Source organism: Manduca sexta, chromosome 18, assembly GCF_014839805.1.
Source record: "Manduca sexta isolate Smith_Timp_Sample1 chromosome 18, JHU_Msex_v1.0, whole genome shotgun sequence".
NCBI classification, from domain to species: Eukaryota; Metazoa; Arthropoda; class Insecta; order Lepidoptera; family Sphingidae; genus Manduca; species Manduca sexta.
Window position 1 is genome coordinate 9,657,137 of NC_051132.1, and position 22,417 is coordinate 9,679,553.

Here is a 22,417-nt window from a genome sequence, read left to right on the forward strand (position 1 = left end):
CGGATCAATAAAAAAAATAGTAAGCTATAACATTTTCCATATATATTATAATTCTCTTTGTATAACATACTACGAAACTAAGGGCTTCCACTTGATGAAATAACAAACAAGCATTTTTGTATTTAAATAAGGAACACACCTTTACTTTTTTACATAAATCAAATAGATAGCAAAGTATATACTTACTTTAATTTTCAAATGTACACAATTAAACATTTATCTTTAAAACAATTTTGTACAAGCCTTATAAACTTTGGTGTTAAACCTATCTCACCGTTCGAAGTGTGTTGCCACTAATCTGTACTTAGGTATAATCCAAGTTGGTCTTTGCTGATTGTACATGGCCTCGTCAATACAATTAATAAGTACTCCATAAAGGTATAGATTCTGCTGGGGTTCTGTAGATTATTCAAAATAATTCATAATCTTTGGAGTGTCGTTTTTACTGTGCATTTTAAAATATACTTGAGTCTTTACGTAGGCACTTAACTTCTCTGGCAAAAATTTATCGCAACCTTTCAAAAATTGTTCCTCCGTAATATCACTATTTTTATCGGGTAATTCTATCTTGCATGTCACATCAACTTCGTCTTCTGCCTTACTTTTAAGAGTGCAATCTGTTGTTGTCGGCGTTTTACTATAATCCTTATTAAGATGTTCTGAAGACCCCATTAAATTACCATTGTCGTCATGTATAAGTTTTATACACAATTCTGTTTTCAATGTGGTATTTGCAATTTTTGTTTGTGTAGATCTCGTACATGATTCCTTGTCGGTTGGTATCCGTAACAACGGCACAGCTGATTTCTTCAAAGTCCTTTTTCCGTACATGTAAGACCCAAAGTGTAAGCTGCAAATGTAAGTATTCTTCAGACTCTTCATAGACATTTTAAGTAAATCGGCTCTTCCACATGCTTTGGCCCATAGTTTACATCTGCAATAAAAAAGGTACTTACCTACAAATTTACTATCATGTACGCAAACATAAATAATTGCTACTTGAATCAGAATTTACTTGCTGCAGGGAAATTGCAGCATCTTATGTTTCAGGATGATGCAGTGGAGTGCCACGCACTACGCAGTACTTGGTAAATCAAAGGTAGTATGGTGTTGCTACTGTTTATAGTGGTCGTATCACTTACCGTCAGGCGAGCTGAAAGCTCATTTCGTCATTCAACAGCAATAAAAAATCCACAAGATTTAAGACGGAACACAACAGAGCTTGTTCAAATGTGCAAGCAGCTTCTTAACTCTACCAACAGTTCGGAAAGCAGTTCTCATCAGAGAAGAACGGCTATGAATTTCAAAATCAGTAGGTAGATATAAACTACAGTGCAGGATACAGAAAAAAATACAATTAGTTTTTTTGTTTTAAATTCCTATAAGAGGACATCCCTTTCAGGAATCCTAAAATAAATTTGTACCTGAAGTTCTTAATATATACCCCTAGTTCTTAGATATAGTAAGCGAAATTGGCAAAACAGTCCACTCAAGCAGCATCCGATCATGAGTATGATGCGTGTGCTAGCCATCGAGGCCAATGGCTGGGGAGGCCCCTAACCATGGTGCAGGGAAGTAGCCGACCCGGCACACGACGCCGTCGCAGGCACACAGCAGAGAGATGTATATTTTATACCCATCGGCATACGATACGATTTAAGCGCAGGTAACCTCTCTTCTACAAGGAAAATAAAAAAATAACAGCTCCTTATTATCACAAGATCACGAAACGCAATTCTCTGCACTGTAGAGAATACGGGCATTTTGATAAACAAATACAAATACATAACCAACACGTATTATCAAATCATCATCATCCAAAATAAAAATGTCTCTTTATTTGAGGACTTCGCCCGTACGACATAAAGGGACGGTATTATGTTTTGCAACGTAATAGGTGTACCTACAGGGCGACGCTAAGGGAAGGCAGGGAAGAGCATCTGCCCCCTCCCCCTCTACCCGAGATTCAAAAAAAGTTCCCAAATGTAAAGCAACCAAAACCTTAAGTCTTCGACTTGACTTGCTTGATCGATCGTTCCTGTACGTCGATATCCTAAAAAAGGCGAAAGCCTTCATTTCCGACTTGGAAAAAGCGTTGAAAATGTTCATTGCTCTTCCGTGCACAACGTGTACCGTGGAGCGATCGTTTAGCAGCCTCAGGGGATTAAAAACCTGGCTAAGAAGCACTGTGGGTGAAAATGGCCTCAATGATCTGGCCAAGATGAGTGCACAGAAAACTTATTCATGGAAACTAAAAAAACAATTCGTAATACAGTGGTCGAAAAGTTTAAAGAAACACCCGAAGATTATGTTTTAAGTAGCCTAATCCTACTTGTCTATATATGCCTCGTGGATTGCTATCTTTCTTCTTTAGAGCAATTGCTCGAAACATTTATTTCGTCAGTTAAAAATATATAATAATATTTTGTATCAATAAAAAAAAATCTTTATGTACAACAAGTAATAAATATTGTACCTTTAGCTGACCGTCAATTTAACTAGTTTGCTGAAATAGAAAATTGATAAAGTATCAATATTTACCTCTCTTCTGTGCGTGGTAATTGATGAAACATCAAATCCTTATGAATGTATGAAGATGAGTAACAACCTCTTACGGCGCATGTAGTTTTAACCATGTTACAAAAAGTGTTAAAATTCGAATTGAATCTGCGTGACTCCCTGAGTAAATGTCCCGAGCGACTGTCGCCAGCTTGGTACCTATACCGTCCCGCACTTCGCCCCGCATGTCTAGACACTCGAAGCTCGTATGAACGCCGGACGATTTTCACCTAGATATACCTATATACTATACTGCGAGTGGATTATGCACACAATGTTAATGTAAAATCGGTCATCGCAACAGTATTGCTAACAGCGAAATCTAACATGCATTGGTAAAACGAAGTTATATTTTAAGGATGACTATTCGTTGTACTTTGGCTGGTTCATATAAACGTTAACGCGCATATTGCATTAATGTCAAGGTAAAAGAACCCCCTGCTTGATTACTTGTGTGATATACGTCGTAGCATTTAAAAACATTATATCAATCGTATATTTCATGTTTCTTGTAATTTCTATTATATTATATTTAAAATTGATCTATTACCTCTTGACGTCCGATCTTGAATTCTGAAATCTCAAATCAAACATAATATGATGGCCCACATCATACACCTGACATACGAAGTCTGATTTTCGAAATTGGACCACTGACCTATAATTTATGACTTACCTATGCACTTCATATCACTTATATACTTCACACCCCTTATATATTCCAACCCTTATATGCTTCATATCCCCTCTATACTTGATGTTTCTTATATACTTAATATCCTTGTATGACTGCCTCGGTAGCTTCGTCAACCAGTACGTCTACGGCGCTAGGGTACCGGAGTTTCTTATTTATCAAATAGTATTTTTATTTGTTACACGGTTTTATGTATACAAATGAGTTTCGGCAGGGTACAAGGTTTTACTATTCGATACACCGTTGTTCCCCTGCATAAGGTACCCGAGGTTGCGTGTTCAAATTCCAGGTGGGGCTAATATTTATGACGCGGGTTTTCCGATGATAATTTCTCAGTAGCAACTCGGGAGGAGGACGGCAGAGTTGGATCGTCGTCCCTCGGAAAGCACGTAAAGCCTGCGTCTGACATCTCTCCGGTAATGTGGGCTTGTCCTGTCGTTGGACTATGAAAGTAAAGGAATAGAATGTGAACCTATGTATTGCACATAATCGATATAACGCAGGCTAAGAATGAACACCACGTACAAAAAAAAAATATGTTTTGATAGTTATAAACTTTATTAAGGAAAATGCTGCCATAACTATTATCAGCATTTGTATTTGGTACATATTTTTTTGAACACTCTAAATTTATGTATTTCTGTACATGGCAGTGAAATGTTTTTAGTTCTGATGTAAGTTCACTTCTATGGGTTAGATCAGGGTTCCCAATCTTTACTCTAGTGCGGATCCCTAATGCCACCTTACTTACCTTACTTAAATAAATAAAAAAAAATCGCTCAATTTCACAGTGCATTGTGTAGTCGCCGCGCGGCTTTGTTTTTGTTAGTACGTTTCTGTCAAATGCTCGCGTCGGTCTCGCCATTATACTTTATAGTTTTTCTTATAACTTTTGTTGTATCTGCGGACCGCCTGATTGAGGCCCACGGACATCCGGAAGCCCGCGGAGTGCGGACCCCAGGTCATAACATCCTAGGTTAAATGGTAATGGTTACAAATAAAAAACATGATTAAACGTGACATAGTTGTGATATTAAAGCATTGGCGGCGTTCGTATTATTAAATAGCGGGCAGGGCGCTATCTTGCACAATAGAATCGCTGAAAAACTAAAAATAATTATTAGTTGTAAAATCCAAATGACATTACTTGTTTAGTAGTTGCATTCAGAGGTACAAAAATAAAACACTCAAATAGCAAAATGAATGGCACATTTATATTTAATTAATATTATTCATTTTTATAATTAGACCTTTCTTGTAATTATATCATTTTAATCTATGCATTTGAACAGTAAAGGAAAAATTAATCAAATGCTCTATGGTACAGTGTTGGGCTGCTAGCGTTGCCATCGACAATAAACAAAAAATAGATACATAATATAACAAATAAGCCTCATATTGTACAAAACCTCCAGGATTATGCAACGGCGAACTGTAAGTGCCATAAATTTTCCAAAATACCATTCATAAAAAAATCTGAGCATCAAATATTGCAAAATAAATTACAGTTTTTACGCGTACGTTACAAAGAGAATCTTAAAAAATACTAAATACCGAGTACGCATAGACAACAAGTTATAGATAATAATAATTAAAAAAAAAACTTAATTAACACCTAAAATGGAAGAGAAAGTCAACTAAGCTAAACTAAAAGGTTTCGATAGTGCTTACAACTATGATAGAATACTAAAAAAATATTTTGAACTTTATTTATGCAACGGTCGTCCGCGCCCGACACGGACTGGCGTAATTGTTGGATAGAAACATTCCGATTTTGTAGGCATTCACTTCGGATTATAAAGATTTTTTATTCAATTTATTTTAGCCAAACAAAAATATTATGCCCTATTATTCACTGGTGATATGGCGATACCTCAAAAGCAGATGTATTTAAAACTAAGTAGTATATATTTTTTAATTTACGTTATGCCAACAATATCAGATTTAATTCCATCCGTCAGAGTAACACAATCCGCGTTTTGAATTTCGAAACATATAGCAAAATATTATCTTGTGCAGATCTGTCGGAACCACTCAGCTGTCGCGTATGTTCGTCTTATGAACTAAATTGATAGTGCGGCTACGTGGCGGCACTTCGGCATGCGTTTCACACATCTTAATCATAATTGTACTAGAATCGATACGGCATGGCGTTTCCGTAGAGTTCACATGTTAATCGATATAACGAAAGACATGTGAGAATTAATAAACAACACTGGTCCCAAACTAATTAATCGTAACGCTAATATTGTCATATGTTTTGGGCACGATAAAAAAAAAATACAATTATTACAATCAAATTGTTTTGGAAATTTATTTGCAACGATTCGATTATGACACCTTATACTTCTATCGATGAATACACTTCCTAAGCTATACTGCAAAAGTAATACACAACATCACCGTAAAAGTCAAATTGATGTCGCAACAAAAACGCCATGCCCGATTGTATGATTTACGTCGACACAACATGCTGTCACTGATCAACAGTGGTTCTATTGATCTTAAAGGGTGTGGGAGAGAAAATCATCCTTATCTATATATTACATTGTAACTAAAATAACTAAAGCTAAACCTCTCATTGTCTCGCGAAATTTCCATACACCTAACCCGATATGGAGTTTGGAAATTTCGCGAGGTCTTCATCATTCACCTGTTTGTATTTAATTATCTGCTGCATATGTTTTCACTGCGAAACAACTGCCGTGTTTGTACTCTCGTTATGCTCGACAACTGATACAGTACAAATTGCAATGGTTTCAGATTGGAAAATTTTATATAAATATAGATAAATGTCATGAATCGATAGAGAAATTTGGAATGTTGTTTTACGAAAACTTAGACGAAATATTGACAATATTCGTTTCTCAATGTTGTTTAAAATTCAATTTTGTTATTGAAATAAAAAAAATATATTCTTCATCAGTTTTTGTTTCAAGAATTTATTGCATTGAGGAGTATTATTTAAATAAGAATTTTATTCAGCAAATTAATTTTAAATTTATACAAAAGTATCTCTGTAATTTCGTCCAACATTTTTCACAACATTCCTACAAGCAAACAATTACGTATTTCATACAAGCAAAATTAATATAAATCCGTCAGGCAATGCGGACAATTTGTTGTCGGTACAATTGAGCTCACAATTTTATATTTACACAATAATCAAAATAAAACATTATGCGTTTTGATTTTTATACATGATTCAATTATTATGTCTTCATTGATTTTCATATTCATTCACCATTAACCACTGGCTTATTATTATGGCGTAAAATTACGGCTACTTAACATAATAAGACATAATTTTCCGTCACATAAATAATTTTACTGTATGATATATTCGGTACAACTAGATGGCTTTTTTTATTAAAACTAATTAATACCATCAATAGTGAATGATTATAAAATTACTAAATTCATAAGTACTTCAATTTTGAACGTCGATGTTAGCTACCGAATTAAACTAAACAATTTATTTTCATAATAAAAAAATATAAGTCTGGGGGTGTCACAGATGTGTATTTCGACATATTTTAAACTTTGTCTCCTAAAAAGAAGCGGTCTGCGGCAAGTAAGGTACTCATATTTATAATTATACCTTACGGAGTCCGTTTTAACCTTTCAGGTGAAGAATCCTTAAGATTAATGAAAATAATATAACACCTTTGTAAAATAATTTAAAATTAGACTCGACAAATGGCCAACAACAACACAAAAAAAAATTCTTCTGTTTGACATTAATTATACTTTCTTATGGCAATTAAAAAAAGAGAAAATACCATGATTAAAACGACCATTGAATAATTATTTCACCTCGAAATAAGTTTAACGGATGTCGAAAGCTACATCGGAGACATCCCCCTGACAGAACAAAGATCTCCCGAACAGAAAATAAAATACATCCAAGGCATATTGTCATCACACTTACAATAAAAACGTATTCATTTACTGGAGTTTTGGTAAGGACAGAACAAAAAACAGTAAAGTAACATCACCTTAAGTACTCACTTAAGTTAGCAGCCATTTTTATTTTTGTTATTTTTGTAAATGTAATATAGAAATGCATTTAAAAATGATAATATATTTTTTCGCGGTTCACTTGTGTTTTATATAAAATTGATCTAAAATAATATTATGACGAGGTTTTCCTACGCGAATAATAATTATAGAATTCATTAAAACGGTTGTCATATTTCATTTACAAAAACAACATCAAATCATAAAATAATACACATAATTCATTCCATACTGAAATCGCATAGATATCTTTAAATATTTCATTACGTCCGTTTATTCATTAAAATTCCATATCGCGTCCCATTTAGTCCCAAATAAAAATATTTTGGTTCCAAACGCGCGAAACGCGACACTAACTCTATCTCGAGACGAAACAGACATGTCGATAAATTGTTAGATTAGTGCAAAATCAATCGCTTTAAGTTTAGGTGACAAAATGACGGAAGAATTTAAAAGAATGCTACTTGTAAAATAGTGCACATAGATATTAACAGTAATTGCTATTGTGTAGTGTTTATATTACATATGTTTTTACGGTTAATAATTGGGTGACCATTAAAGTGTGGAAAGTCGAATAGATATGTCCTTTTTCATCTCGAATAGAGTTAAGAGTCGAGTTTTAGTAGTCACAGATGCATATGTAACAGAGATCGAATTATACGCACGTTTTGTACAATTGTACATGCATTCACACGTATTCAAGCCCTATGCAACTTGTTTGTCATGCAACTAAAAGATTTTACATAAAATCTATCGCATAACACGATCTCTGTATAAACATGTCGGCACAGAACAGCGATCCACGGACGAAAGCTCCAACACTTATTCTACACTTATGGCAGCCGAAAAAAATAATAAGTTTGTTTTATTAAAATCGTAATTAAAAATATCATTTTCTCATAGATTTAATATAACCACTATATACTTATACAGATGTATAACTACACTAGTATATTACAAAAAGTTTTTTTTTTACTTCCCCGTCGCTTCAATCTCACCTTGTCAAAGTGTCTTTGGGGTAAGACTTGCTTGCGCATCTCATTCGCGAACTGCATGTATCGTATATAAAACTATATGCTATACTAATATTATACACACTTATACTATGAAGTCCGAAATTTAAGTCACTACGCACTGCTTACGGTTTTTTTTTGTCGCGGAGGATAATCTTTGGGACAATGTGCCGGGTAGACCTTTTCCAAATTTATGTCACGTTTGGAAATTTTTAAGTGGTCTGCGTTTGGAAACTACACAAATATTAGTCTATATATATTTTGAAATTATTTTAGTCAACCATTATTTGTAAAGTGTAAATTAAAAAGATTGAAGAATATGTGATAAGAATTTAAGTATTATGTTGTAGTTTGATTTTTAGCCAGATGTAAGAATATATTACAGGTTTGATAAGGTTTTATTGTATAAATATTAATGACGTAATTTATCGTCTGATGGTGTTTTGTCTTTCAAAAAAGTATTTTTGCAGTACAGTGCGATTTTCCTTTTCGTCGCGTCAGATAAGACCAATCAAAAATTTCCAAGCATATTGAACACTGGGAATAAAAATAATAACTCACAAATCTCGTAGTATATACAAAGTGGTGCTAGCTGCACGTGTATTGCCATAAAAAAATTAACCAGCACAAAAAACATAAAAATAAAATACACAATGTATTTTAAACAGTACATGTGTCTCATTCTCCCGATCAACAGGATATTCAGCTCAAATTTTAAAATATAACTGGCAACACTAAACATGTTGCCAATTTAAAAATAAATACCATAACGCCCCACAGTAAAAACGCTGTTTGCTCACTCAACTTGGCAGGCCCCGAGAATTATTCGTTTGTCTCGAGTGGGCGTTATGTGGGCGACGCGGGCGATGTGGGAGGGATGTGTGGGCAGCTAGCGGCGGCGCGGGGCGCGGGGCGCGGGGGGGCGAGTGCTAGGGCAGCGCGTGCGGCCGCACGGGGCGCGCCGGGCGTCGCTATTGCTGCGGCGGGCCCGTCGGCGGCTGGCCCGGGAGTTGACCCATGCCCTGCGGATAGATGCAGATCCATACATTTGCGAGAAGTGGTCTTGTCTTCCAAATTGGTAATCTATACTTCTATACTATTATATAAAGCTGAAGAGTTTGTTTGTTTGTTTGTTTGTTTGTTTGTTTGTTTGAACGCGCTAATCTCAGGAACTACCGGTCCAAACTGAAAAATTCTTTTTGCGTTGGATAGCCCTTTGTTCGTGGAGTGCTATAGGCTATATATCATCACGCTATACCCAATAGGAGCGGGGCAGTAATGGCTAATCTCAGGAACTACCGGTCCAAACTGAAAAATTCTTATGCGTTGGATAGCCCTTTATTCGTGGAGTGCTATATGCTATATATCATCACGCTATACCCAATAGGAGCGGGGCAGTAATGGCTAATCTCAGGAACTACCGGTCCAAACTGAAAAATTCTTTTTGCGTTGGATAGCCCTTTGTTCGTGGAGAGCTATAGCCTATATATCATCACGCTATATTCAATAGGAGCGGAGCAGTAATGGCTAATCTCAGGAACTACCGATTCGAACTGAAAAAATATTTTTGTGTTGAATAGTTCTTTGTTTGTGGAGTGCTCAAACGTTATATATCATCACGCTATGACCAATAGGAGCGGAGCAGTAATGGCTAATCTCAGGAACTACCGGTTTCAACTGAAAAATTCGTTTTGTATTGGATAGCCCTTTATTTGTGGACCGCTATAAGCTATATATCATCACGCTATGACCAATAGGAGCGGAGCAGTAATGGCTAATCTCAGGAACTACCGGTTTGAACTGAAAAAACTCTTTTTGTGTTGGATAGCCCTTTGTTCCTGGAGTGCTATAGGCTATATATCATCATGCTATAACCAATAGGAGCGGAGCAGTAATGAAACATGTTGCAAAAACGGGGAAAATTATGAGTTTTGAGAGCTTCCGTTGCCTGCGCTGCGTAAACGGTTAAATTTATGCAACAATGATGTATGACGGGATTGTTTCACTTAAAAGTTCTAAATAATATAACAAAGCCCCCCGCTGCATCTGTCTGCCTTAACGTGTTAAACTCAAAAACTACCTAACGTATTAAGATGAAATTTGGTATGGAGACAGTTTGAGACCCTGAGAAGAACATAGGCTCCCGGGAAACTACTATTTTTATAACGTAAAACTTTAGCCTGAAAAACTTTATAACGCGGGCGGAGCCGCGAGCAAAAGCTAGTGATTAAATACGAATGGCGAAGTTAGAAAACTACTTAATATAATTTTCTCTCAACGATTCAACCCGTTACCACTGGTCTTTGGCAGCTATAATTGCAGGAAAATAAAATTGAAATACCCTGACTAATATCTAACTTCGTGTTAATTGTCAACAACCGCCACTACACGGTTCATTGTGTTCCACTGCAACTTCGTGATAGTGATGACGAGTGCTGACCTGCATGGGCTGGTAGTGGTGTAGCGGCGCGGCGAGCAGTTTGGGCGCCTCCTCCGCCTTCTCCTCCTCGCGCCGCTTCAGGCACGCCGCCTTCGGGTTCAGGTTGCGCTCTGCAACAAACATTATTACGTATGAAAAACATGCTAACTGACATTTTAAGGCGACCGATGGCTGTGACAAGATTATTAAGACTCTGTTTTCCAAGTTTTAAGAAAATTGTATTTGATAGTTATCGTATTAGACAACTAATATGGATTAGTATATAATGATAGGATTCATTTAATTACCATTTATTTAGGACCATAGATTACAGTGTGACTTTTGTATTTGGCCGGCTTCTACATTTACTTGACAAGTAACATTTAATGAAAGCTATGAAATAGGCCCTTACTGACATTTACATTACTCAAGAGGTTGTCACGTGGCACATGGGTTAATGAACACATAAACGTAACGATATTTATTTATTCAGGATTTAGCCAAGCTCTATGGTGAATTTGATGCAAATTGAACGGTATATAAATTAAGTTCCAAAAACATTTATGATATTTGAGTGGAATAATGTTTACCTCTCACTTGCTGCTCGAGTGTCATGATGACCTCGACGGCCATGTTGAGGATGCCGAGCTTGGTCTGCGGTTTGTCGCTCTTGAGGTGCGTCATGCACATGCGCCCGAGCTCCTTCAGCGCTTCATTTATATCTCTTATCCTTATTCTGTGCACGTACGAAATAACAATTATAACACAGAAATGGATTTAAGAAATATTAAATATTAATATGACATAGGTATATTAAAAGTGATTTTCTATATTATCAAGAATTAATATTATGCTTTTACTCGATATAAATCACTTGAAATATACCTAAAAAATATGTCATACACTCCTGAACGTCATTATTAGAGTAAAATATCGCAAAATTTTTGTTCATATAGAAATGCATTTTTTGATAGAACAAGAAATACAACGACGTTCTGGTAAATTCATTTGCGTATCCATACAGTGTTCGTCAATATTACAATTCGCATTACAACGCACAAAAGTATGATAAAATATAATTTATAAAGCAATTGGTGAAAGTACAAATTCTGTCCTGTGACAATTCATACATGAACCCGTAATATGTATCGAAATGACAATATTGGTTGCAATGCGAACTGCAAAGTATAAATATGTTAGTATAAAAAATAGCCAAAATTCAATAATAATCAAATAGTCACAATATATACTGATATAATTTCTCCTATATTTTTCTTCGTCAGTTCCATTTCCATGATGCAAACTCAGCAATAATTGATTTAGATGTAGCGTTAAAAAAAATTACCACAATTTTATTAATAGGGAAGTTCTTAGAAATTTGTTCTTGTTGGAACATTTTTAATAACCTATACTATCAAAGTGCCAGTGGATGGTTGTTTTTAATTTAAAGGTGTATAAAAAGCCAGGCAGAGGAATATTATTATAAATGTTCATATAAATCCAGGCAAATATTTTTAAGAAAAATCCTTTTTTGCGTAAATAACAAATAATAAATTCTGCAAAATTTTAAATCATTATAATATATTCCTTGCTTGAATTTTTTGTATACTCATTTGAAATGCGCGTGCGCTAAATTAGTCTTCTAAAAGTACACATTCGTGTCAAATTATTAATTGCATCAGTCAATCACCTTCGACATATCATGTTAACATTACCTCTATTATTATAACATATATTATAAAATTCTAAACACCAAACCCCTTATTCATAAACGTTTTTTTCTAGGGAGGGAGTAATGCCATAATAACAAGTCTGTTTCAAGATAACAGATATAGGGCCATTGTAATTGGCTAATATTGAGATATAACAATCTTAGCCATCACAACGGCAGCACTGAAAAACAGACTTGTTATCACAGCTTTGCCCCGTCCTTAGATAAAAAACGTCTATGAATAAGAAGGTAGGTATTTAGAAAATTAAATTATTATAGTTAAACCTACGATTCGACATATAGGGCCCCAGTACACCCAATTTATCGCGCACGCGCCATAACCACTAACCTTTCTCTCGCGTTGTTGGCCTGCCGCCTCTCCTTCTCTCGTAACGCTTTTGCCTGCGGGTCCGCCTCGTCGTCACCCTCGTCCGCGGACGAACAACTGGTATCCAAATAAAACCCTTAGCACCAAATGATTAGGGTGGACAGTTGCGTAAACGTTGCAGGCGATAGTTTGTGTAAAATATTCTAGAGATATCGACTTATAAATCTTTTGGATTTGGAATACATTTCAATGTAGGTATAAGGAAGCGTTATTATTATTTAGAGGCTTTAATATTTTGATCACATTTTTTTATTCAGAGAATAGATAAACGAGTAGTGTAGTTATTACTTTATATGTAGTTTATGACTACGTAACGCGACTCGAGGAATTTTGGAATTCTACCGATTGGACGACCATGTAAAACTACCCATAGAATATAGATGTGATATGGAATTATAAAATATTTATTGAATAAATTTTTAACTGTTTGTACTATACACATAAGGTGTAACTTTATTTATCCTTTGGATTTACAGTCGATACGTTAACCAATACCGAAGAAGGTTTATTTTTATAATTTCGACGTGTGCCCTCTGTCCACCCAATTATAGGCGTGAAGGTACAAACAAAGTGACCTTACCTCGGCACACGGCGGCGGCGCACGAGAGAGACACCTGACCACCTAATCTAATTTTAAAATTAAAACTAGTATTGAAAGTTGCCACAATTGTTATTTAGGCGTCGATTCCAGGGAGCTAATAATATAGTTCCCTGTTGAATGTCATTGATTTACCAATATAGACCTTATAACATATAAAATTTGCTTGAGTGTTGGTATGGAACAAAGGAAACGCGGAACACTTGATTACTCTAATAATCGACCCCAAGAACTAAATATTCCGCATTACTTTTTAATATTTTAGGTAAAATATAGAATAATGTAACATAAATGACGATTTTAATTAAGTGGCAACTTCCAAAATGTGAACAAACCTTAAGTACCTTTGTTAGACGCATTCGCATCACATTTTCGACATGTTCCTTACGTTTGAACATACATTAACACCCACCTTTATACTGATAAAATTATGTCAAATTATTACCTTAATAAATAAAGATTATTGCAATGAAAATTATGTGATTACAAGGTAAATATTATATGCGAATATTATGTCGAATATGTGACGCAATATTGGCATTAGTACAACGAAAAGCAGCAGCGAGCACCTTGATGTGTAGATAAAAGATTGTTATCATTCGTCACCACGTTTCACAATCATAAAGTATAATAATTAATCGATATAAATTTTTACTATTTTTCATTGGGTAAAATTGATCGTCTTAGTATGATGTATGCTAATATGACAGTGAAACAGTGGATCCGTATTTTACCCCATACTTTATATCTGTAAGTTTGTGTTGTATTAGCTGTTGATATAAATTTTCAGATATACTCTCACGTGCTCATTTGTTTGTAACTCGATTTTTTGATACTTCATGGTCAGACTTTTTCTGTGAGGCCATATCCAAATATTTAGATACTTTGTTAATTTACCCACTGGCACCGTAATGGTATTAGCTTCGATACTAAAGTCACAATAACTTACCTCCTTCCTAACGATAAAACGTAAGGAGAATGCAATCCAAACCGATTACAACAATTGGTACATAAACTAGATCAGTTTATTTCGCTGTTTTGTTTTAAAGAAAAAGTCCTTTATAGTTGTTTTCGGTTTCGCACATATAGTACCTATATACAATTAAAACAAGACAAAAGAAAACATTATAATTTCTGAATTTGCATGACAAGATATATTCACCATTAGATCTGTCGAATGGGGTAACTTGAATATTGGTCACAATTTCGATATCTTAATGTTGGTATAATGATACCTAAACAAAAACTATACTATTGGGCTATATGCCAGGGTTTGTGTATTTTATTAAAAAACTTTAATTACCCCAATAGTACCCTGTGGTATAATTACCCCATTGGACAGTAAGCTCAATATAGGAAAAAATAGTGACAGTAGACATTGTGACTCGCTTGATGTTATTGTTGAAAAGCTGCAATGAACACAATTGTTAGTATATTATGTACATTAAAGTATTTTATACCTATGATGAAACAAAAGAATTCTTACGATTGATGAAGATCTGTTATAAACAGCTTATAGTTTGAATTATAGGATCAAAATGTAAATATGATTTTTAGTATTATTATAATATAGAGTGTAGACCTTTCATCATTATTTTCATCGTAGTTATAATGTCCCATACATGCGTTTTAAATTTGTGTTTTTGTCATTTTTTGCTAAAGTCGTTCAATTATTACAAATTCCCTTTAATTAAAACCATACGCACTTTACTATTGTAAATATATAAATAAAATAAACTCTATATTTCCTTACTAGTAACTAACTGAGGAAATCGTTATCGAAATTACTTTCTTGCAAGCGATATTATGCAGTATAAAACAGAATCGTTCTGTACTAATGTTAATCATAATATTTACATTAATTATAATATGAAGATGACAAACATTGAATTACCCCACAATAAAACACATGTATGAGATAATCCAACAAGAGAAACGCAACACTTAAGTTCGTCCCCGCACTGACTTCAATGAAGGGGCGACCGCAAAAGCGTTTCTTTGATCTTTAAATAAACATATCATAACTGAAGGGCTGTTGGCAAACATACAATTTAAATCATACTCTTAATAACTTTAGTCAAAGGAATATATTCGAAACAAAGTTCATAACAAGTCACTGCAAATACACAAAATAATAACTTGATGTTATTTGTAGCATTAAGAGAAGGAGCACAAGGAAGTAAAATACAGCTGCCGAGTAACTTTTATTTTTTCATATAAACAGCAGGGAAATATTTTTTTTACTGAGCTGCCTTGTGTTATTATTCGTATGTAATTATAACATACCGGGGCAGTTACTCGACAGCCTGTAAGTTAATCTAAGCGCGCCTGCTCTGTAACGATCTGTAGTAGTTTGCCACCAGCCCGCCAGCCCCCGCCCGCCCGCGACCGACCTCTCTCTAACATTGTTGGCCTGGCGGCGCTCTCTCTCGCGCGCCGCCTTCGTGTCCGGGTCCACGTCGTCCTCGTCCGCCGACGAACAACTATCGCACAACACTTTATTTATTCAAATCCTATACATATTTTGAATGGGGTAATGTGTAAAATTATTTGGAAACTATATTGCGGATTTACCCCAAAACTAGTCCTTTGTCCTGGGAGCTACGGATATTACCAGTTTTTATTATCGGTTTCGTCTATTTATTGGTTATCTTAATAGAACCCAGTAAGTTAAATGTACTATGTAAATATGTTCCAAATATTTTACACATCACCTGTTAAAATTGTGTAATAAGTTGCAAGGTGTTAAATTATACAAAGTTGTGTCACAAAAGTAATGGCTTCTAATTCCACTTTACGATGGCTTGCATCATTGATAAAGCAATTTATCATTATTGTTAAATTTAACATCTTGCCTTGAATGAGGTTTCTGATCGACAAGTATTAAATAGTATTTTGTGACTACTTCTTGAGGAGGTATTTTTAATTTATAGTACTTATCGCAGACCTCATAGGAGTGTAAATGCATGACGGCACACGAACGAACGTGGAGTTATGTTACATTAATTGAATATTTAATCTACTGGTGGAAAGTCTTACTAAATTAAGGAAAGGAATGTAATCCTCTTAGAATTTATTTAGGAAGGTAATTAATGATGCAAATGTGATTTTAAGTATTTATATTCCCTGTGTGCTGCCATTTGATTTCACGATGTTATGGTATCGTGTGTGAACTTGGTATAATTTATAGTTTTCATGGAAACTAACTTTTCATAGATAGGTCAAACAATACTAGAACTTTTTGGGTATTTGAAACAAAACATAGACTTTGAATAAAGGCAAAATTATTAAAATTAAATTTTACAAGTGTCAAGAGCAATGGAATATAAAAATGTTTTCGATTAGTTCGTGTTGATAATGTGTTGTGTGCAGTGTGTACGTACTATCTGCGAGATCGCTTTGAGAGCGGCTGCTTGGGGAGGTGCGAGCGCGTCCGCCGAGCCGGACGACGACGGCTTCGAGTCCAGCCCGGAGTCCGGCGGCTCTTTACGTTTCTCTGTAATGTTACAAACACGTACGTTTTTTATTATACATTATATAAATTTCATAAAAAGTTCTAGATAATATTGCATGGTACATAAAATAATTTCGAATATCTTTTAATAAATTTGCGTTGTGCCAACCATCTGAAGTCTGATCAATGGTGAGGTGATGACCTCGTGATACGTTTAAAATATTTCAAAATCTGGGTTTAGATATGGCAGTTTCTATCACTTCCTAATACGTAAAGCTCACACCGCTCTCTTTGACCAATCTGAAGTTAATCACTAATTCTATATCTGCCGATACGATTTGTGAACAACAGATTCAAAACCGCTCATAACCAACTTCAGGCCGGTCATAAGGATAGACTATAGTAATGCGTATGGTGTACTGACTAGTGTTGGGTAGGACATGTCGCTCCATCTTGACGGGCGGTTCGGAGTGCAAGTGTGGCAGCGCGCCGCCCACACCCAGCCGCGACACTGCAACACCACATTATGTACTTTTTTAATATTAGACTGCTACAATTCTATTGGCTAATACTAATACTTTTAATTGTATTTTTTTTCCGTATTTAGATGCTTTATTAAAAAAATCTTATGGATCTAAAAATATCTATACGGTTCTCTGTTAAGAATATACACCTCTATACTACCTACATAAAATATCGCCTTTTTATATAACATAAAAAATAAGCGAATATGATTATTGTCATTTTTTCAATAGCATATAAATTAAAAACATTGTGAGATACCAATTATTGTCTTTTACATGTGTCAAATTAATATCGTTGACGCTTAAAATCGTATACCTTAAAAACACTGCGATCCAACGCTCAACAGAAATTAAGAACATATTCTCAACGTTATTAATATTTTATAGATGTGTGCGAGCGAGACAGAACATATAGTATGGGCGTTAGAGCGAGAGACACGTTACCTGCGGGCGACTGGTGGTGCAGCTCGTGCGGGTAGAGGTCGGGCGCCTCGGCGTGGTTGCGCAGCACGTTGATCGCGTCGTCCAACCGCTCCTCCATGCGCGCGCCCTGCGTCAACACGTGAGTGTTCAATATGGCCGACTGATATTTATAACTATTTCATTTCTGGTTGATTAATTTCTGATTTAGAATGGCTACCGTTTTCAGACATTATGTTGCATTGACAGGTAGAATAGCCTCGTAAAAAATTGAGTGTTTAATGTTGAAGCAAAATTATTGTAACTGGAGGGCTATTTCAAGATGTGGCTTCTATATCAGCGGCTCTCATTCCATAAGGTTATAATATATACAATTAACCAGAAATTTGTTACATAGTAAAATATGAAATTAATTATCCCATAATAATAATTATCACAGTTAAATATAAAAACTAACAATTAGTTTGCCGCCATCTGAGTTTATTTTTATGTCCACATACCAGTCAATATGAAACATAGTAATTAAATTTCTGTTTCAGGTAAATACTTTAGGTTTGCTTAAATCAAAATGAGTATTAACTATATATGAACCCCATGGTTAAAACACAGATTAATCAAATTATTAGCATAGAAAATAAAATCACAAACAGCGAAATAAATAGCACTTAAGCTTCACAGAAGACCATGCCACATAATGTATACCAAAATACAAATAATATACTATATAATAAAATAATGTACATGCGGGGTGATTCAAACACAGTCAACTTGACATTTGAAACACAGTAAATTTTAACGTTTTTTTTTTTTAATAACGTTTAAAAATAACGTGTATTTAAGTCACCCCTTAATCTCTAAACCCCTTAATAATATCCACATAAATACAATACTCACAACGACATCGGAGTGCTCTCTCAAGAACACCATAGCTTCGTCGAGATGCCGCTGTTCCGCCGGCGCGCCCTATGTTCACACCAAGTTACGCACACGCAACGAGCAGTGGGGAGCTATCGGCCTAATAGTTTGTTTATGATCTTGTAGAGACAACGGATCGCGATTATCATAATTTTAGAAACAGCGATTATACACATTATATCTCCCACCATTAAGGGCAAGGGAAGCATTATATTGAAATCGATTAATTGAATCGATTTGAACTATCGATAGGTATCCCATCCTGACGTCGGGATAGAACGAAATTTTTTTGTAATGAACGTAATCGTAGTGAAGCTGGAATATAATGCGGAAATAAGACGGTACTCGGTACCTTACTTTTTTATAGTTCGACAGGTAAAGAAGTATTTTGAATAGAGATGGAGCCAAGTAGACAGCCTTAGAGTGACAAGGCTTTGATGTTAAAGTATTCAAAATGTAACAAACTGATACATAAATAATTGGGAAAAATAAGTCGACATTACTAAGTAAAAACCTTTTTTTTTAAAGCTATTTACACTACAAATTCAATAATGCTATATTCTAGAAAACTACAACAATAAGAAAATAAAACAAATCTATGGAAACATAAGGCTTCAAGCTCCACACTAGTCGCTCGTTTGATTAAACAAAGAACAAAAAAAACAACAGAAAACAATTATAAACAACTACATGGTCGAGGAAAAATATGATATTTTTAAACACATTGTAATGTATTCAAAAATATATTGTAGAATTAAAATAGGGATGGCACTTCTTCCTCGACCATGTGTGATTAAGATCTTTTTACAACAAAAAAAAAATATCAAGAAAATTAATGATCAATTGAAAAAAAAATATCAAATTAGTTACAATCATGCATGTATAAATGCCATGCTAGAAATATTTAAAACACAAAACCCAGGGCCTATTAAAGAAAATTAACACCATTCAATATGGAAAATATTGCCCTCTTCAAAACATGGCTAATCTACTGCTGGACTAAGGCTGCTTTAAAATTATAACATCAGAACAGGTATAGGAAATAAATTGTATGGAAATTTCGTTATTTTTTACATTTAGGGAGGGGACAGGATTATAACATCAATTAAGGTCACGAGTACAAAACGACCAGAGCGACCTTCCATGCTAAGGCCTGTAATGAAAGGAAAGACCTCAGCTTTCTAATTATAATAACACATACAAAAAATTGTTTTAGATAATCAAAACGTAAGTTAGCCCACAGTCTGTTATTGTTCTCGTGACGTCACAAGGCAGGTGGTTGGTGAACGGTGACTGACCATGACTGGCGGCGGGAAGACGGCGACGTGCTGGTGGTGACCGTTGGGCAGCGCGGTGGGCGGCGCCGGCGCCAGCCCGTGCGGCGTGGCCGCGCTCGGCGGCGACGACACGCCCGTGCCCGCCCAACTCGACTGCTGTGGAACATCACCAGGTTATTGCTAGCAATAATCGTACGCAATTATTGCTTAAAAGCAGTTATCCCGTCTTAATATACGTAATGGCGAAGCAATTTTCGGTCGCGCTGACCTATACGTCGTATACTATACAATACTTTTGATATATATTAAAAAAAACTATTATTGCTAGCATTAATTATTCCATCTAAATGAGGCTTTAGGTACTGCTATGGCTTTTTTATATTGGCCCGACAGTGACTCCACTACACCTTATTATAAGTTTGAGATTGCACCCAAAGTAACGATTGATTAGAGTTGATTAATATATTAATTAATAAAATACGGGTGAAAATTAATACATGTAACTTATCGATTAGGTCGGGTTTGCTAGCGACTGCCGCTACTGGCTCGCGGTTACATATCCCATAATATACCACCACAAAGTAGTACACCCGACCTGTGGGCATTTTCTTCCACAGTATAAATGGGTTCTTAAGGTTAGTAAGATTGCCATAACTCGACCAATATCCTTCCCCAAAACAAAGTTTAACTATAATTAACTAGAACGTTTATGGATGAATATCGTGTGGCATTATAATACTAACTCCTGCTCTCTGTTTCACTGGCGTAAGCGTTAGTTCCCTATTAATGAAATAATTTTCGGAGCAGTTCCAGAGATAAAGGAGTCAGACAAGACCACATCTGTTTACATTTTTTCATTGTAAATTGTTTATAACAATATCTTAAGACGGCATAAGATAAATGGACTAAGACATCTCAACAGTCAATGGCGATAAGACTGATAATGTCGAGTGGTGACCGATAGGGTACTCATTCATAATTGTAAAGTACACACTGTATGAAGTGCTTTGCACTTTAAAAACTCAACGACTCGAGAAAAGTGTCACTTGTCTATACAAGTAGTTTGTCTTTAAGTCCGATTAGTACCCAAGCACGCATAGATCTTATTCCAAATTAAAATACAGTGTTATGTTCTATCAGAGCTACAAGGTATCTTCACACGAGTACAATATCTTGGTGTGCGTTATATACCACGTTGTATGAGAGATCGATTGTGTATTGTACACACCAATTGTGCACTATAATGTCTCCTGCGTACTTGGCTAATTTGTGTTACGGCTTCAGTCGCCGAAATGCGGCGAGAAGGTATTTGGATTTATACCATATCATCTGACAGCCCCTAGCGCGATCTAGATATCCTCAATACACATGCCTAGTGAATGATGATGCCCTCCACGTCATAACCGTTGACGGCGACTCATACGGCTTTTTAAATAAGATCGGATGCGGTTGGAGTATGCGATATTTGACTAGAAATGAACCAAAAGACAGTATCTTGTTATACGACCAATTGCGTAATACTCTGCAAAGCATCCCACCCTGCGATAAGCTTGTCTTACTTGGTTATTTAAATGCACGCATTGGGACTTGAGTATAGGAAAAATGTTCTCCGAAATCATGGCGTCGGTAAGTTTTAATCCTAATGGAATGGCTTACAGCCATCATTGCGTATGGTTTCAATAAACCATCCCAAACTCAATCTTCAATCCGAAACCGAGAATTAACGAATCAAAATGACTCATTCATAAGCATGTGAAAAAGCATGTTCTGATTGGTCCATTTTTAGAGATAGATAGAGTTGATTGAAGCGATTAGGATAGGTTATTGCAAATGGCGGTTAGTGGACAGTACATGACATTTAATTACCTGATTGGCGTGATGTAAGTGGTCGTGTTTGTGTGAGTAAAGGCGCGTGGGCGCGTGCAGCGGCGGCGGGGAGTGCACCGGCGTGGACGGCGACGAGTACGAGGACACGCTGCCCTCGGCGCCCACCACCGTCGGGGTGCTCGCGCCACCGCCGTACATCTGGAGGTAAGGACCAATCTCAACCGTATGTCATGGGCAGTAGTGGCGAACGGTGACATTTTCCGAAAGGGTACTCGACGTAACATATACTTAGGTAGTATGCATTAATGAAGGACCAATCTCAACCGTATGCCATGGGCAGTAGTGACGTTTTCCGAAAGGGAACCCGACATAACATATACCTGGGTACTGATATGCATCAGTGAGGTCTGCAAATCGTTGTAATGATCATCAAATTTTACATAAATTACGAAAAGGAAGCCGGCGGGAATCGGATGGTGTGGACCCTTCGCCGCTGATGGGCAGTAAGTGCTTTGAAGTGGATAGTGTAAGGGCATTGTCAATATGTGTTCACTTGATTTTAGATTACTCATTAGAAGAAAAATTGCTATGAAGTTAT

The 22,417-nt window shown here is 35.8% G+C and overlaps 2 protein-coding genes across 2 annotated transcripts in view; both read right to left on the bottom strand.

The window, feature by feature from the left end:
* Positions 1–264: 264 nt before the first annotated feature.
* LOC115439731 lies at positions 265–3,000 on the bottom strand. Its single transcript, XM_030163701.2, has 2 exons — positions 2,542–3,000; positions 265–934 (listed from the first exon to the last, which is right to left on the bottom strand). The coding sequence occupies exons 1-2, from the start codon at positions 2,634–2,636 to the stop codon at positions 406–408; spliced, it is 624 nt and encodes a 207-aa protein (XP_030019561.1). The 5' UTR covers positions 2,637–3,000; the 3' UTR covers positions 265–405.
* Positions 3,001–4,445: 1,445 nt separating this feature from the next.
* LOC115439811 (transcription factor 12) overlaps positions 4,446–22,417 on the bottom strand; it is a 38,885-nt gene continuing 20,913 nt past the window's right edge. Inside the window, 11 exon segments of the mRNA XM_030163817.2 lie at positions 4,446–9,308; positions 10,727–10,836; positions 11,296–11,441; positions 15,796–15,885; positions 16,786–16,823; positions 16,825–16,898; positions 17,281–17,367; positions 17,825–17,930; positions 18,695–18,763; positions 20,014–20,148; positions 21,859–22,017. Coding sequence (XP_030019677.1) covers positions 9,258–9,308; positions 10,727–10,836; positions 11,296–11,441; positions 15,796–15,885; positions 16,786–16,823; positions 16,825–16,898; positions 17,281–17,367; positions 17,825–17,930; positions 18,695–18,763; positions 20,014–20,148; positions 21,859–22,017 — 1,065 coding nt within the window. The 3' untranslated portion in view covers positions 4,446–9,257.